Raw genomic sequence first — 18851 nt, forward strand, 5'->3', positions numbered from 1 at the left:
GCCTATCGAGCCTGCAACCACAACAATCCCACCCTATCCCCGTAACCCCTCATATTTACCCTGCTAATCCCCCCGACAAAGGAGCATTTTAGCATGGCCAACCCACTGAACCCGCACATCTTTCGGACTGTGGGAGGAAACCGGAGCACCCGGAGGAAAACCACGCAGACACGGGGAGAATGTACAAACTCCACACAGACAGTGACCTCTTCTTACGACTCTGCATTGGCCTGGGCTCTGAGGGCAGCCAAAGGAACAGGTAGGAGGATATGTCAAAGGCTTTATGGAGGCATCAACGCCACTGACTGGGAGGGGAAGGTTGCGGACTTTTCGATGTGGCCCCACCTGGTCCAATAAGACAACAGCCGCTATGAGGGTCAGTGATTCTATAGGGAGGCAGAAGGATTCTTTCCTTCTCAATCCTTCTACAAGTGGGAACAGTTACTCCCTGTCTACTCGGGCCAGCCCTCATCATGATTTTGAATATCTCCATCATATCTCCTCTCAGCCTACTTCTCTCCAAGGGGATCAGTGCCCACCTCTCCAAACTTCCTCGTAACTGAAGTTTCTGATCCGTTCTTGACTGGTTCCACACTGTACTGGGGGTATCAGTCTGGATTCTCTTTCAAAGTTTATATCAAAATTATTTTTTTATAGAGAAATAATCATAGAATTGTATACAGAGGGCAAAGAGGCCATTCGGCCCATCAAGCCTGCACTGACAGCAATCCCACCCCAGGCCCTGTCCTGTAACCCCCATGTATTTACCCTGCTAATCTCCCTAACGCTAACAGGCAATTTAGCATGGCCAATCCACCTAACCTACCTATCTTTGGACACCAAGGGGCAATTTAGCATGGCCAATCCGCCTAACCTGCACATCTTTGGACACTAAGGGTCAATTTAGCATGGCCAATCCGCCTAACCTGCACATCTTTGGACACTAAGGGGCAATTTAGCATGGCCAATCCACCTAACCTCCATATCTTTGGACACTAAGGAACAACTTAGCATGGCCAATCCACCTAACCTCCATATCTTTGGATACTAAGGGGCAATTTAGCATGGCCAATCCACCTAACCTCCATATCTTTGGATACTAAGGGGCAATTTAGCATGGCCAATCTGCCCAACCTGCACATCTTTGGACTTTGGAAGGAAACTGGAGGAAACCCAGTATAAACTCAAATAATAGTGTAACCAGAGACAAAAAAAAACAAGATACAATGGGCGGAATGTTCCCACCCTGTCCACCACAGGAATGATGTGGGTATGCTGGCGTTGGACTGGCGTAAACACAGTAAAAAGTCTGACAACACCAGGTTTTAGTCCAAATAAATAGGTTGGACTAAAACCTGGTGTTGTCAGACTTTTTACTGTGTCACCACAGGAATCACAGCGGGCAGGACACGGACCATGCAAAGACCTCGGATGGGATTTTCCGACCTTGGGGCAAACGTGGCAGGAAAATGCTGCCCAATGTTCCTTTAAGAGCAGCTAAAGTAGTGAAATGCTATTGTTGGTAATATTTATCTTGTCTTGTTGATGCCTCAATGTACCACAAGAGGTCTACAGAGTACACCTTTCAGGAAGAACGCTTATCATTGACAGAGTACGGCAGCACAGTGCTTCTGAGACTCATCTTATAACCCAGAGACCCGGACCTCAGACCCACATTCCAATTCCACCTTGACAAGCGCGATTAAATATTCTTTAAAAAGTACAATCAGTTAAAGTGACAGGACTATCACTCATGTCCAATTGGAGATATATCTTCCCTGATAATGGGTAAGATCCAATGAGAGAGGTTTCTGTTGTGGGCTCTGAAGGCAGCTGTGCCTTTGGGAAACAGGGAGAAGGCATCGACGGAGGGAGATCTGAATCCCATAGGAAAGACAAACAGGGAAAAAGACAAGTGTTTCACAATGGGATGCTTAACTGAGCCATAGAATCCCTACAGTATAGAAGGAGGCCATTTGGTCCATCGAGTCTGTACCAACTCCCTGAAAGAATATCTTCCCCAGGCCTTATCCTTGTAATCCCTCACATTTAGCATGGCCATTCCACCTAACCTGCACATTTTTGGGACACTAAGGGCCAATTTAGCATGGCCAATCCACCTAATCTGCACATTTTTGGGACACTGAGGGACAATTTAGCATGGCCAATGTATCAAACCTACATATCTTTGGACTCTAAGGGACAATTTAGCATGGCCAATCTGCACATCTTTGGAATGTACAAGGAAACCAGAACAGCCGGAGGAAACCCATGCAGGCATGGGGAGAACACGCAAACTCCACACGGGCAATCAAATGAGGAATTGAACCCGGGTCCCTGGCACTGCGAGGCGGTGGTGCTAACCGCTGTGCCACCGTACTGCCTCAATGTGCTTTGCAGCCAGTGCTTTGTAGTTTGGCCACTGTTGCAATGCGGGAAAATGGAGCAGTCAATTTGTGCACAGTAAGATCCCACAAACAGCAGTTGGTTGTAGAATTATTGCAAGGTAAATATGTGGAGTTAAAGGGATAAGGCCTAGGTGGGATTGTAGTCAGTGCAGACTCGATGAGCTGAATGGCCTCCTACAGAGGGAGGCCATTTGGCCCATCCTGCATACATGAGTAGTCCCCAGCCGCACCCCCCCCCCCATCCAGTAAGTACCCAGTTGCCTTTTGGAAGTCGCGACAGATCCTTTCTCCGCCGCCATTGTCCGTTAAACCCCGACCTCTCGCAGGGTAATGTTGCCAACTGGGATTCCATCACAGCAAAAGCCACAGGCTTTGGGAGCGCTTGCTGCCCCCATCGTCAGGTGAGTGACCACTTGACAAAGGGGGCAGCAAGCTCCCCAGAAGCTAATGGCTTTTGCTACCAAATAAAGCTGTTAGACTTTAACCTGGTGTTGTGAGACTTCTTACGGGAGGGAGGCTGAGAACACAGCCTTGCGGGTGTCGAGGATAATTGTAGAGGAGTTGCTTATCCTGACAGATTGTGGTCTGTGGCTTGCGCGATGGACTGGGCTGCGTGCACACAACCCTTTGTAGTTTTTGTCCGAGTGCCTCTTCTCGAACGTTGTAATTGTACACGCCTCAATCACCTCCCTCCCCCGGCAGCTCATTCCGAAACAGGATCGGGAGGGGAAAAAAAAAGAACTCCAGAAAGGCTGGAAACCCCAAAGAGGGGAGTGGGGAACTCTTGACAGAAATAACCAGACCTGACGTTGCTCGAACATGAATCATCCTGGCTGGTTGTAAAGTTCTGGGAGGCGTGGAGCCCAGCCCGGGGGGGGGGTTGGACTACACCTCCCAGGGTGCTTCAGAGCTCTGTCAGAGAGTTCTTTATTCTAAGTGTGAAAGAGGAAGGAGCTAGTGGTTCAGAAACAAGCCTGCTCTCTGGAGGAAGCAGCCAAGAGGGGAAATGCATTGAACAGGTGGCCGGCTGGGGTTTTTCTTTCCTGTCTCTCTCTCTTTCTCTCTCTCTCTCGAGTGTCTCAGTTTAATTGTTTTTTTCCCCCTCTCCTCTACTCCCTTCCTTGCCCGCCACCTCGGCGCGACTTGTGGCCAGCGGACTTCTGAGAGATGGAACATTGGCGTCAGTGTGCCAACTGGCTAATCGACTGCAAAGTCTTGCCCCCAACCACCGGGTGACCTGGGCCAACGCTCAGGTCTGCGACTTAGCCTGGGCTCTGCGCGATGGCGTGCTCCTCTGCCAGCTCCTCAACAACCTCCGGCCACACTCCATCAACCTCAAGGAGATAAATCTGCGGCCTCAGATGTCTCAGGTAAGCTCAGGCGGGTTCTGCCGCCTCCTCTTCGCCTCCACCCTCCCCGTGAACTTTATGTAAAGAACGGCAACCGTCGGCGAAAGCGTGTCAAAATATCCTGCCCACTCCCACCGCCTCCCCCTGCCCCGCCGCAGACGTCTCTCGGAGATCGGAGCGGCTCCGATTTCAGTCCCCCTTCCCGTTGAGATAACCGGCGGCACGGGCAGGAGGAGGCCACTCAGCCCCTCAGGTCTATCCCCTCCTCCAGCCAGATGACAACTGATCTATACCTTTGCTGACCTCGGCTCCTTAACCCTTCCCTTACCTCACACAAGAGAAAAGGCATTCAGTAGGGCAAAAATATCACGGATGCTGGAAGCTGAAACGGAAACAGAAAATGCTGGAAAATCTCAGCGGGTCTGACGGCATCTGTGGAGCGAGAATGGAGCCAACGTTTCGAGTCTGGCTGACCCACCGTCAGGGCAAAGAAAATCAGCAAAGACGAACAAAAAGTATCATTGTATAAAACGTTTCAGAATTCCTTTACCCTTAGCTCTGACGAAGAGTCATCCAGACTGGAAACGCTGGTTCTGTTCCTTCTCCTCAGATGCTGTCAGACCCGCTGAGATTTTCTGCCAGTGGCTGAGAAAGGCACAGCTTGGAAAGGCTCAGTTGAACCCAGGTTTCAGCCATTCTTGGGGGGAGGTGGGGCAGATTCCAACTCAGAATCTAGAAGTAAGAGTAGGCCATTTGGCCCTTTGAGCCTGCTCCATTCATTGTGATCATGGCTGATTATTGAATTCAATATCCTGATTCCCCCCTTCCCCCTCATATCCCTTGATCCCTTTAGCCCCAAGAACTATATCTAATTTCTTCTTGAAATCACACAACGTTTTGGCCTCAACTACTTTCTGTGGGAGTGAATTCCACACATTCGCCACCCTCTGGGTGAAGACATTTCTCCTCAGCTCAGTCCTAAAAGGTTTACCCCTTATCCCCAAACTATGACCCCCCTAGTTCTGGACTCCCCCACCATTGGGAACATTCTGAATCCACCCTGTCTAACCCTGTTAGAACTTTGTAAGCTTCCCTTGTACAAAGCAGTACAAGGGCGGCAACGGTGGCACTGTGGTTAGCACGGCTGCCTCACAGCGCCAGGCTCCCCGAGTTCGATTCCCTGCTTGGGGTCACTGTCTGTGTGGAGTTTGCACGTTCTCCCCGTGTCTGCGTGGGTTTCCTCCGGGTACTCCGGTTTCCTCCCACAGTTCGAAAGGTGTTTGGATAGACTGGCTGTGCTAAATTGCCCCTTAGTGTCAGGGGGACTAGCTAGGGTAAATGCATGGGGTTATGGGGATAGGGCCTGGCTGGGGATTGTGGTAGATGCAGACTTGATGGGCCGAATGGCCACCTTTGCAGTGTAGGGATTCTATGAAGTGTTTCCTGGCTGGTTTGGCTTAGACGTTAGCATTCTGCCCCTTTACCCTGGGTTTTGCCAAACGGAGAAAACAGTATCTCCCCATCTATCCTATTGAATCTTTTCACCATCTCTGCATTGCTAAGACCACTGCCTTTATCTTCTGTATTTGGGGAATAAATACTAACTCTGTAAACCATGCTGGTGATTTAACCCTTTCATAGCTGTTAGCAGAGCTCCGATTAACCTCAGTACCAATAGGCCAGCGATGCAAACAGGATTCCTGTTGGCTGACCAGTGGTCAAGGGTACCGTGGTTCACTTTCCCCCCTCTTTATTTATTTGTGGGACATGGGCATCGCTGGTTGGGCCAGCATTCATTGCCCATCCCTAGTTGCCTGAGGGGCAATTGAGAGTCAACCACATTGCTGTGGCTCTGGAGTCACATGTAGGCCAGACCGGGTAAGGACGGCAGATTTCCTTCCCTAAAGGACATTAGTGAACCGGATGGGTTTTTCCAACAGTGGTTTCATTGTCATCAGTAGATTCTTAATTCCAGATATTTTTTATTGAATTCAAATTCCATCATCTGCCGTGGTGGGATTTGAACCCGAGTCGCCAGAACATTAGTTGATTCGTGGTCTAGCGATAATACCACTAGGCCATCGCTTCCCCTCCTCGTCACGAAGGCTAAAGTCTGGGGTAGAATAAAGGAGGGTTAAAGGTGACCGGAGCCCGTAGCCCGACTGGGATTAACATCTTACCCTGACTGAGGTGGGGAATGGTGAACTATTCCAAACCCCAAACCTGGAATTTCAAATGTCCATTCCCATGTAATGTTTCCATGGATGAGTTTTCCTTGTTGTCCAGATGGTGTGCCTGGCTCCCGGCGTGAAGCCTCCAGTTTCATTCTGATGGGTGGAATTGGACTGTGATCTCACTCGACCAGCCCCTTCCCCCACCATCACCTTCACTCACTTTGTTCTCACTGGAACGACGGAGGCTGAGGGGAGACCTGATAGAAACCTACAAGATTATGAGGGGCATGGACAGAGTGGATAGTCAGAAGCTTTTTACCCAGGGTAGAAGAGTCCATTACTAGGGGGCAATGGTTTAAGGTGCGAGGGGCAAGATTTAAAGGAGATGTACAAGGCACAGATTTTACACAGAGGTTGGTGGGTGCCTGGAACTCGCTGCCGGGGGAGGGAGTGGAAGCAGATACGATAGTTGACTTTTATGGGGCATTTTGACAAATCCATGAATAGGATGGGAATAGAGGGATACGGTCCCCCGAGGGGTAGGGGATTTAGTTCAGTCGGGCAGCATGGTCGGTGCAGGCTTAGACGGCCGAAGGGCCTGTTCCTGTGCTGTAATTTTGTTTGCCTGTTCACCGTTAGACTTGGGTTCATTTTACTCTCAAATATTAGCTCCTCAAAATGGCCATTCCTCACGCACAGGGATAGAGAGAGGGCTATTCTACCGCAGCAGGAATCATTATTGTGCCATGGCCTGGTCTCTTACACACACACACACACACACGCACACACACACACACGCACACACACACACACACAGACACACGCACACACACACACACACAGACACACGCACACAGACACACACACACAGACACACGCACACAGACACACACACACAGACGCACACACTCTCTCACACACTCACACAGACACACGCACACACACGCGCACACACACACACTCAGACACACACACGCACACATGAATACATACACACTCTCATGCACACAGACATACACACACAGACAACATTCACACACGCATACATACACACACACACACATACTCACACACTCACAACTTCTGGGCAGTTGTTCAGAGCAGCTAATCCGCCAATACTTCTTTTGAACATTCCTATTCCCAGGAGAGAGTTGAGAGTTATCATCCTCCCCCCACGCCAACTCTCCCAACTCCCCAACCCCATCCCACCCCCACTCCCCTCCCCTCCCCCCACCTAGCTTCTGTCGACTGTGAGCACGAATGGCAATGACTTGCATTTATATAGCGCCTTTGACATAAATCATACCGAGATGTTTCGTACGAGTGTTATCGGGCAAAACTTGACATCAAACCACATGAGAAGGTTTTAAGGAGTGAATTGGCAGAAGAAAGAGAGAGGGGGAGAGAGAGAGAGGGAGAGAGAGGTGGGGGGGAGAGCGGGGGGAGAGGGAGAGAGACGGAGATGTGGGGGGAGAGGGGGGGGGAGAGAGAGAGAGAGAGAGGGGGAGGGATAGAGGGGGAGAGAGGGAGTGAGGAAGAGGTGGGGGGGAGAGGGAGGGAGAGAGAGAGAGGGAGGGAGAGAGAGAGAGACAGGGAGAGAGAGAGAGAAAGAGAGAGGGAGAGGGAGGGAAAGAGACAGGGAGAGAGAGAGACAAAGAGAGACAGAGAGATTTAGGGAGCGAATTCCAGGGCTAAGGCCCAGTCTGCCGAAGGTGAGGCCACGGCTGGAGCAACGGAGGGGGTGACATAGATATCGGAGGGTGGTAGGGTGGAGGAGATGGGTTACAGGGATAGGGAGGGCTGAGGGGGGAAGATTTGAAACGGATGTGAATTATAAATTTGGGGCAGTGCCAGAATGGGGATGGTGGGGAGGTAGGTCGCAGACACTCTGTGAGCTGTGAATAGCGGCAGCGGAGATTAAGTTGACGGATGATTGACAGAATCTCAGAGCTCTGATGTGTGTGTTTCAGGCAGGGTTAGACAAATGCTTCAGGCCGCAGGGAAGTGTTCAAAGCAGAAGAGCGATGGAGAGGAGTGATGGCGGGGAGAACTTAGCGAATGAAATAAAACCTCATCTTAGCAAGACTGCAGATTAATGATTCCTCCATGCCTAATCCCATCCAAATTCTGTCCGTCCCCCTGCTGAGGGTGGCACGGTGGCACAGTGGTTAGCCTTACAATGGCAGGGACCCACATTCCATTCCCAACTTGGGTCACTGTACACATTCTCCCCATGTCTGTGTGGGTTTCCTCCCACAGCCCGAAAGAAGTGCAGATTAGGTGGATTGGCCGTGCTAAATTTCCCCTTAGCGTCCAAAGACGTATGGGTTAGGTGGATTGGCCATGCTAAATTGCCCCTTAGTGTCCCAAGATGTGGACATTGGGTGGATTGGTCATGCTAAATTGCCCCCTTAAGTGTCAGCTAGAATAAACATGTGGGGCTATGGGGATAGGGCCTGGGTGGGATTGCGGTCAGTGCAGACTCAATGGGCCGAATGGTCTCCTTCTGCACTGTAGGGATTCTGTGATTCGATGAAAGGGAGGGTTAGCTGGTGGTGAGTTAATGGGATGGTCTGATGGTGAGACACTCAATGACAGAGCTGTATAGACATCACCAAAATAATACCAGGGATGGGAACCTATCATAATGAGAGAGTTCCCAAGAGAGCAGAGAAGCTTCAGAGAAGGTTTATCGTAAGAATGACAGAGTTGGATTAGGAACGGAATGGGGCCAGGAGAGGTTGGGGTGAGGCTGCTGATCCGTCAAGGGTTTAAAGTTGTTGCTTGATTCATAGAATCATGGAATCCCTACAGCACAGAAGGAGGCCATTTGGCCCATCGAGTCCGCACTGACCACCATCCCGTAACTCCACGCGTTCGCCGTAGCTGGTTGCCCTGGCGCGACGGGGCCATTTAGCGCGGCCGATGGTGAAATTTGAATTCGATAAGAATCAGGGGTGGGATTCCCTGGTGCTCCCCCCCCACAGCCGCGTTTCCTCACCAACGGGAGGTGGGGTTCTCCGTCCCGCCGCTGGCAACGGAATTCCCATTGATATCACCCCACGCTGCTGGGAAATCCCCGGGCAAGGGAGTGCACTGCCGGCGGGATTGGAGAACCCACCACCCCACCCAAAGATTTCCGGCCCTGGAATTAAAAATCTAATGTGAAACCATTGTGGATTGCTGTGTAATAGTCCTGGTCTTACCCAGTCTGCCCTACATGTGATCTAGATCCAGATCGACAGCAGTGTGCTTGGTTCAGAGATAGGCAGGGGATGCTGGATGGCCCCAGTGACACCCTAAACCCGTGAACAAATCAAAACACACCCGAGGATGCAGGGTGGAGTAACAGTAACAAGGATGGTAGTGATCCGGATCTAAACCTGGCTTAAGTGCACTGAAGTGATTGGTGCTATGTGGCAGCACTGGCCCTGTACCCGTGCATCCCCTGGTTCTGTATTGTGCTGTCTTGCTGGAAAAACAAAATGAACCACCGTGATGTTTTCCCACGCATCAGGGTTTCTGTAGCAAGTGACAGAGAAAGGGGACAGTCCCCTTCTGGTGGCAGGGTGGTTAGCGCGGCTGTCTCACAGCGCCAGGTTCGATCCCCGGCTCGGGTCACTGTCTGTGCGGAGTGTGCACGCGTTCTCCCCGTGTCTGCGTGGGTTTCCTCCGGATGCTCCGGTTTCCTCCCACAGTCCGAAGATGAGCGGGTTAGATGGATTGGACGTGCTAAATTAGTGTCCCGGGATTAGCGGAGTAAATGTGTGGGGCTATGGGGATAGGGCCTGGGTGGGATTGTGAGCGGAGCAGACTCGATGGGCCGAATGGCCTCCTTCTGCACAGTAGGGATTCTACGAACATGGATTTGACTGTTCAATATTGTCAGAGGGCAGTTTGCCAATGTTCAATGTCCCCTGTTGAAATTGTGCGGAATGTATCTGCTGTACAGGGTAATTCCCCAGGTATACACCAATGGGGGCATTAGCACCGTGCGGTGAATGGGTCAGAGGGTTAACCCTCTCACCTCCCATGTTTAAATCCCACTCCGAAGACCTATGCCCTCAAAGCCAGGCCGGTGTTCCTGCACTTTCTCAGTGCGGCACCATCAGAGAGTTAGGCAGGAGATATTAAACCCCCTCCTGTCGTCTGCCCTTCCAGTTGGATGTGTGAAGGAGATTGGAGTGGCGGAGGCTCATCCCAAAGCCCTGGACAACGTTAATCCCTCTGCTAACACTTAAAACAGATGATTGGGTCATTGATTTGATTTGTGGGATCTTGCTGTGTGCAAATTGGCTGCTGTGTTTCCTACATCACAAACAGTGACTACACTTCGGTTTAAAGTTTATTTATTAGTGTCACAAGTAAGGCTTACATTAACACTGCAGTGAAGTTACTGTGAAAATCCCCTAGTCGCTACACTCCTGTACGGGTACACCGAGGGAGAATTTAGCACGGCCAATCCACCCTAACCAGCACGTCTTTTGGACTGTGGAAGGAAGCCAGAGCACCCGGAGGAAACCCGCACAGACATGGGGAGAATGTGCAGACTCCACACAGATAGTGACCCAAGCCGGGAATTGAACCTGGATCAAAGGTGCTGTGAGACAGCAATGCTAACCACTGTGCCACTGTGCTGCCCCGGGTATGTGGATTTGTCATGCTGAATTGCCCCTTAGTATCCAAAGATCTGTAGGCTAGGTGGATTGGTCATGTTAAATTATCCCTTGGTGCCCAAAGATGTGCAAGTTAGGTGGACTGACCATACTGAATTGCCCCTTAGTGTCTAAAGATGCACAGGTTGGGTGGATTGGCCATGTTAAATTGCCTCTTAGTGTCCAAAGATGTGCAGGTTGGGTGGATTGGCCATGCTAAATTGCCCCTTAGTGTCCAAAGATGTACAGGTTAGGTGGATTGGCCATGCTAAGTTGCCCCTTAGTGTCCAAAAATCTGTAGGTTATGTGGATTGGACATGCTAAATTGTCCCTTAGTGTCCAAAGTTAGGGGGTTAGCAATGGTAGATGTGTGGGGTTACCGGGAGAGATGGGTATGGACCCTGGTAAGCTCTACTGGAGAGTCAGTACAGAGTCGCTGGACTGAATGGCCTCCTTCTGTCCTGTAGGGATTCCATGGTAACCCTGGAAACGCTGTTAACAGGAGCGTCTGTGGACAATCTATTTTCCTTTAGATGGTGCTCACACTGAGATTACGGAAGTCCAATCTCGGAGTGAAAGCGAAAGATTGAGAGGAGTTACAATAGGGAACAGAGAAGGGTAACTTACTCCGTCCCACAATTGAGGAACTGAAGCATATTCTACTGACATCGGTACATCCTCCTCACATGAGAGAACTTAATCATATTCAATTCTCCAAAACATCTACAGGCTTGGCCGGGATGAGGCTTGATGGGGTGGGAGTGAAGTTAAGATGAAGTGGCATCAGTGAGATTTGTCAAATGTCATGAAAGGAAATAATAGAGATCAGGAAATAGTGGGTTGGTTTTAGAAGCTTATTTGAGTTTGACTTTTAGTAAGCAGGTGTAGGCAGGGGTAGGGAGGGGGAACAGAAATCTAAAAGGCCTGGGACATGTCTTCAATCCGAACCCAATCTTGATCATTCGCCAATCTTCCTTCTTCACTCGGCTGTTGGCAGCCATGCCACCCGTCACCCGACATCCCCCTTCCTACCTCCTCCCCGCATCTCTGTCCTTCCTTTAAGAGGTCCATGGCCCTACCTCAGGGGACTGCCCTCTTATGCCCCCTGCGTGGCCCAGCATCGAATCCTGCTCGATGGCTACTCTGGAGAAGAATTGGGACTCTTTTCGCTGAAGAGTGCGCCAGTCAGTACACTTCCATGGTACCTTGGCTGCTGCGTAGTGCTCGAGTACACCTGGAGGTTGGGAGGAGGGGATAGTGAAACATGAGTCTACCTTCTTGACGTAAGCTCTCCCAGAAGGTAGCCCGATTGTCACTTGTTCAACATGCTCAACTGTGATGATTTCCAATGAGGATGATTAAAGATAGCATGCAGAGAATGATCCCGAGGTGAAGGCCTGAGTACACATTCCCTCAGTGAGATATGAACTTCTTCGAGAGAGGTTGAGAGGAATCCCATCCTGTTACCTGGCCTTCCACTGACTTATCTATTATTGCCACATGTATTGGGATACAGTGAAAAGTATTTTTTCTTGTGTGCCATACCATTCATTGAGAAGGAAAGGAGAGAGTGCAGAATGTAGTGTTACAGCCATAGCTAAGGTGTAGAGAAAGATCAACTTAATGCAAAGTAAGTCCGTTCAAAAGCCTGACGGCAGCAAGGAAGGAGCTGTCCTTGAGTCAGTTGGTCCTCAGACTTTTGCATCTTTTTCCAGATGGAAGAAGGTGGAAGAGAGAATGTCCGGGGTGTGTGGGCTCCTTGATCATGCTGGCTGCTTTGCCAAGGCGGTGGGAAGTGTAGACGGAGTCAATGGATGGGAGACTAGTTTGCGTGATGGATTGGGTGTAATAACTCCACGGAGACAAAAGTCCCATCACCAAGTTACTTCATTTACAGCATACATCTGTACCCAGCCAGCTGTCCAGTTGCTCCCTGCTTCAGCAGGCACAGAGTCTGACACACCTGCTTTAACTAGGAAGCATGAGGCTCCCTGATTTAACAGTTAAGATTAACAGGTAGTTCATACTCTAGCAAGCCAACCTCATTAGCCTGGTTGAAGTCATCACACTGGGTTACATTCATGACCCTTTGTAGTTTCTTGCGGGCCTGGGTCTCTTGGCAAGAGTTTCATTGTTACTGCTGGGAAAGTGAAGGCCCGTGACTTTCTCTTTGGTGTACAAAACCCTACCCCTGTAGTGATTTCCTCCCACAAGGGCAACACAGCAGACTAAGGGTCGCCTGTCCAGGACTCAGAGGTGGGTGGGGTGAGAGTTCTCCTTGGCAGGGAGGTATTCTAGAGTTAGTTGCAAACATGCAACTTGTCCCTTGTCATGACCGTTGTCAGACCCCACTTGGAGTACTGTGCGCAGTTCTGGTTGCCTCACTACAGGAAGGATGTGGAAGCTATTGAAAGGGTGCAGAGGAGATTTACAAGGATGTTGCCTGGATTGGGAGGCATGCCTTATGAAGATAGGTTGAGGGAGCTGGGACTCTTCTCCCTGGAGAGACGAAGGTTGAGAGGCAACCTGATAGAAGTTTATAAAATGTTGAGAGGAATAGATAGGGTGGATTCTTGGAGGCTATTTCCCCGGGCTGAAATGGTCGCTACGAGAGGGCACAGGTTTAAGGCGCTGGGGAGCAGGTACAGAGGAGATGTCAGGGTTAAGTTTTGCACTCAGAGGGTGGTGAATGAGTGGAATCGGCTGCCGTCGGTGGTGGTAGAGGCGAACTCGCTGGGGTCTTTTAAAAGACTTCTGGATGAGTATATGGGATCTAATGGGATTGGGAGTTACAGGTAGTTCTATGGCTTGGTAGGTATAGATGTGATCGGTGCAACTTGTGGGCCGAAGGGCCTGTTTGTGCTGTAGTGTTCTATGTTTTTCTATGCTGCTGATCTTGAAAATCGCTGTAAATAAATCCGTTTGTTTTCACTTGTGAGGTCTCGGAAAGCACATCATTACGACAGCCTCGTCCCAGCCTACCCCCTCCCCCAGGCTGTGAGAATTTACATTGAGCCTGTTACAAATGAGACAGCGCCTTGCTGTCAAACCACAAGATCTATGGTCAAAGCTGACTCATTTCGAATGAGTTACTAAATATGAGCCACTGCAGCCTAATGCATTGTGCTGACCAGGGCTGCACTGGTCCCTCACCTCTCTGTAACAATGCGGGAAGTCAGTCAGTCAGTGGGAGAATATCCAACTCACCATCCGCCAGCCTGGTGCTCACACAACCTGCAACATTAATGGGGTTTCTCACTCACTCCGGTGCATTTCTATTAAGGGTAAAGGAATAGGACTGAGGGGCACAGAAGCTGTCTGATCTCAGTGAGCCCACACTAGGCAGCGCCATGGCGCAGTGGTCAGCACTGCTGCCTCACAGTGCCAGGGACCCGGGTTTGATTCCCAGCTTGGGGTCGCTCTCTATGTGGAGTCTGCACATTCTCCCCGTGTCCGCATGGGTTTCCTCCGGGTGCTCCGGTTTCCACCCGCACTCCAAAGATGCGCAGGTTAGATGGATTGGCAGGGCAGGGTGTGGTTATGGGATAAGATCTGGGTTGGGTTGTGGCCAGTGTGGGCTTGATAGGTGGAATGGTCTCCCGCTGCACTGCAGGGATTCTATATTACTGCCTCCCTCTGCACTCACACTCACACTCACACACAGACATACACACACACACTCTCACTCACACACCAACATACACACACACACACTCTCACTCACACACACTCTCACTCACACACAAACATACACACTTACACACGCACACACACACACACACACACACACTCGCTCACACACACACATGCACACTCACTCACACTCACGCACACACTCATACTCACTCACTCATTCACATGCACACTCACTCGCACACACACGCACGCAAACATGCACACTCACTCACACACACACTCACTCACACACACACACACACTCGCTCACATGCACACTCACTCACACTCACGCACACACTCATACTCACTCACACTCATTCACATGCACATTCACTCACACACACTCACTCACACACACACACACTCGCTCACACACACACATGCACACTCACACACTCACTCACACACAAACATACACACTTGCACACGCACATGCACACGCACACACTCACTCATTCACATGCACACTCACTCGCACACACATGCACGCAAACATGCACATTCACTCACACACTCACACTCACTCACACACATGCACACACACTCACTCACACACACACTCACACACACACACACTCACACACACACACACACACACACACACACATACACCTCCTCCCCCTGTTTCAAGTGGGGTTTTCCTGCCCCAGAGTCAGGGGTGTAAGTTGTATTGGTTTTACACACCCTGTCTGGGACGTCTGTCAGAGTGACTTTAGCTGTGACCATTTGCTCCAGTCAGGGGGACTGGCTCGGGTAAGTACGGAGGGTTATAAAGAACAAAGAACAACACAGCACGGGAAACAGGCCCTTTGGCCCAACGAGCCCGCGCCGCCATCTTAACAATGTCTTTTTCCTCCTCCACCCTTGACCCATGTCTATGCTTATGGTACCCCCATTGGAAACCAGATTGAGGGGAGAATAATTTAGGGACAATTTGTTACACCAATCAGCCTAAGAGCACATCTTTGGGGTGTGGGAGGAAACCGGAGCTGGTCTGGGTGGAATTGTGGTTGGTATATCCTTGATGGGCTGAATGGCCTCCTTCTGCACTGTCGGGATTCTTGCTCTCAAACTCTGCAACCCCTCGGAAGAATCATTCAGTCCCACTTCCTCCATTTTGAGGGCTTCCTCATAATCAAAGCCAATATGTGTAGCGTGTTATAGAATATTCTAGAGGCTTCTGTCTCAGATACAGTGAGCAAACGAGGAAGGGGGAGGGGCGTGCAGCCTGAAAACACGTATCAAAGTGACAAACCTACTGCAAAAGAAGTCAGGGATTGAGAGAGCTCGGATTCTGGGCCTGAGTGTGTGAAGCAAGTGGCTACACGGATAGACATCAAACCCATTCCTTCCAGTACGCACTGGGACAGACTGAAATCAGGAGCAGATGAAACATTTGTGGTGGAGCGGAGGGAGAATTATAGATTAGAATCCCTACAGTGCAGGAGGCCACTTGGCCCATCGTATCTGACCCAACAACAATCTCACCCTATCTCTGTAATCCTATGTAATTACTCTATTAATCTCCCCCCTGGACACTATGGGCCAATTTAGCATGGCCATTCCCCCTAACCATCCCCCCCGCACATCTTTGGATACTATGGGCCAATTTAGCATGGCCAATCCACCTAACTCGCACATCTTTGGGCTATGGGAGGAAACCAGAGCACCCGGAGGAAACCCACGCAGACATGGGGAGAAGGTGCAGTCTCCGCACAGACAGTGACCCGAGGCTAGAATTGAACCCGGGTCCCTGGCGCCGTGAGGCAGCTGTGCTAACCCACTGTGCTGAAGGAGGGAGGGAGTGAGTGGGAGAGGGAGAGAGTGAGTGAGTGAGGGAGGGAGGGACGGAAAGGACAGAGGATGTGAATGAGAGAGGGAGGGTGTGAGTAAGTGAGTGAGTGAAGGAGGGAGGAAGGGAGTGAAGGAGGGACTGACTGAGTGAGTGAGGGAGGGAGGGTTGTGAGTGGGTGAGTGAAGGAGGGAGGAAGGGAGTGAGTGAGGGAGTGAAGGAGGGAGTGACTGAGTGAGGGAGGGAGTGAGTGAGGGAGTGAAGGACGGACTGACTGAGTGAGGGAGGGAGGAAGTGAGTGAGGGAGGGAGTGAAAGAGGGAGGAAGGGAGTGAATGAGGGAGGGGAGTGAGTGAGTGAATGAGAGAGTGAGGAGGAGGAAGGGAGGGAGGCTCAGGAGAAGGAGGGAGTTGAGTGCAAACACTGAAGAGGCTAACTTGTTGGGACTTTGAACATTGTGCTCAGTATTTTTTTGAAACTCACTGAGGTAAGGCTGGTGCGATGACTGGACTCTGGGCTTACTCTCCGGGACTGTACAGACTGGGTGGAGGGGTGGGGGGCAGGGTGTGGTCGGGGGGGGGGGAGAGGGGGGCAGTGGGGCCAAGTGGAGTCATAGAGAGTCATAGAGATATACAGCAGGGAAACAGGCCCTTCGGCCCAACTTGTCCAGGCTGACTTGGTTTCCTAAACTGAACTAGTCCCATTTGCCGGCCCATATCCCTGTAAACCCTTCCCATCCCTGTACCTGTCCAAATGTCCTCTTAAATGTTGCCATTGTAGCCGCCTCTGCCACCCCCCCCCCACTTTTGGCACAGTAGGGGTTCTATGAAAGTATGAAAAAAGGAGGGGGCCAATATGATTTTAATTCCTGATTTTGCTTGCGGGGATGTGATGAGCTTGAATCAGGGTTCAGTCACTCAGAGGCTGTGTGTAGAATGAGGAACAGGGGCTTTCTGTTGAGACAGAGGCAGGGCAGACAGCCAAGCGAAAACCATTCAGCTTGAACCGTTTATGATTCTGCTCACCGTCTTCTTGCTGCAGGTGTCACCCAGGCTGAAAAACACTCCCAGTTCCCTTGCAGATAAAACCCACCCAAAACCCAGCTTCCTCCATCACCGGCTACAGTTGCTGGGGTGGGGGTTCTCCAGTCCCGGTGCAGGGGACGGAAATTCGGCACAAAATTCTCCGTCCTCGCTAACGGCGACGGGGTGCGAACGGTCAGCAAATTCCAGTCCTCCTCCCCAAATCGTCGATACGTTCTCACAAGACCCGACCAGAAGTAATATCATAGAATCCCCACAGTGCAAAAGGAGGCCATTCGGCCCATCGAGTCTGCACTGACCACCCAGGCCCTATCCCAGTCACCCCATGTATTTGCCCTGCTAATCCCCCTGACACTAACAGGCAATTTAGCACGGCCAGTCCACCTCTGTGCTTCTATAGACAATTACACGGGTAAAATGGGTATAGAGAACCAACTGCGGGCAATTGGGACTAGCTAGAGGTTTAACAAAAAGGGTAGCATGGACAAGTTGGGCGAAGGGCCTGTTTCCAGGCTGTAAACCTGTATGAGCCTATGACCTGATCTGCAGATCTTTGGACACTAAGGGGCAATTTAGCCCGGCCAATTCACATAACCTGCACACCCTTGGACTATAGGAGGAAACTGGAGCACCCGGAGGAAACCCACACAGACACAGGGAGAATGTGCAGACTCCACACAGACAGTGACCCGAGGCTGGAATTGAACTTGGGTCCCTGGCGCTGTGAGGCAGCAGCGCTAACCCACTGTGCCACCGTGCCGTCCCCTGATGAGATCACATTGCTGCTTGTGGCAGGAGCGAAGACTGGTATTTCCTCAACACCACCCCCCCCCCCCAGGATGTCCTGTACAACCAGTGAAGTGCTTTCAAAGTTTCATTACTGCTGCAGGAAAAATGGCAGCTAATTTGTGCACAGCAAGCTCCCACAAACAGCAATGACCAGCTAACGTGCTTTAGTGACGATAGAGGAACAGATATTGACCAGCTCACTAGGGAATACCTTCTCTGCTCTCCTTTGAGATGGTGCTGTGGGGTCCTCTGTGTCCACAGAGCTGATGTGACCTTCGTTTAACTTCCATTCGATAGACAGCACCCCTGACAGTGCAGCACCCACTCAGCACTGAGCCAGTGGGATCAGCACAGTTGTTTGCACTTCAGAGTGGCACGGTGGCACATTGGTTAGCGTTAGGGACCTGGATTCGATTCCTGGCTTGGGTCACCGTCTGTGTGGAGTCTGCACATTCTCCCCGTGTCTGCGTGGGTTTCCTCCGGGTGTTCCAGTTTTCTCCCACAGTCCGAAAGGTTAGTTGGTTAGGGTGCATTGGCCGTGCTAAATTGCCCCTTAGTGTCCAGAGAACTAGCAGGGTAAATGTGTCAGGGTATGGGGATAGGAACTGTCAGTGCAGGCTCAATGGGCCGAATGGCCTCCTTCTGTACTGTTGGGTGTCTATAATTCTATCACGTGATGTCGCTAGCTAGACAGACAGCATCCCTGACAGTGCAGCATCCCCTCAGTATTGAGCTAGGGGTGTCAGCACAGTTGTTTGCCCTCAAGAGTGGCATAATGGTTAGCACAGCTGCTTCACAGGGCCAGGGACTTGGCTTCGATTCCGGCCTCGGGTCGCTGTCTGTTTGGAGTTTGCACGTTCTCCCTGTGTCTGCATGGGTTTCCTCCAGGTGCTCCAGTTTCCTCCCACAGTCCAAAGATATGCGGGTTAGGTCATGTTAAATTTCCCCTTAGTGTCAGGGCAGA

The 18851-nt window shown here is 50.9% G+C and overlaps 1 protein-coding gene across 1 annotated transcript in view; it reads left to right on the forward strand.

The window, feature by feature from the left end:
- Nucleotides 1-3361: 3361 nt before the first annotated feature.
- Nucleotides 3362-18851, forward strand: part of vav1 (vav guanine nucleotide exchange factor 1) — a 122054-nt gene continuing 106564 nt past the window's right edge. Inside the window, 2 exon segments of the mRNA XM_080216505.1 lie at nucleotides 3362-3630; nucleotides 3633-3778. Of these exon segments, the coding sequence (XP_080072631.1) occupies nucleotides 3576-3630; nucleotides 3633-3778 (201 nt within the window). The 5' untranslated portion in view covers nucleotides 3362-3575.

The sequence above is a fragment of the Carcharhinus amblyrhynchos genome, chromosome 33 (assembly GCF_965287045.1).
Source record: "Carcharhinus amblyrhynchos chromosome 33, sCarAmb.v2.hapA, whole genome shotgun sequence".
Taxonomy (NCBI): domain Eukaryota; kingdom Metazoa; phylum Chordata; class Chondrichthyes; order Carcharhiniformes; family Carcharhinidae; genus Carcharhinus; species Carcharhinus amblyrhynchos.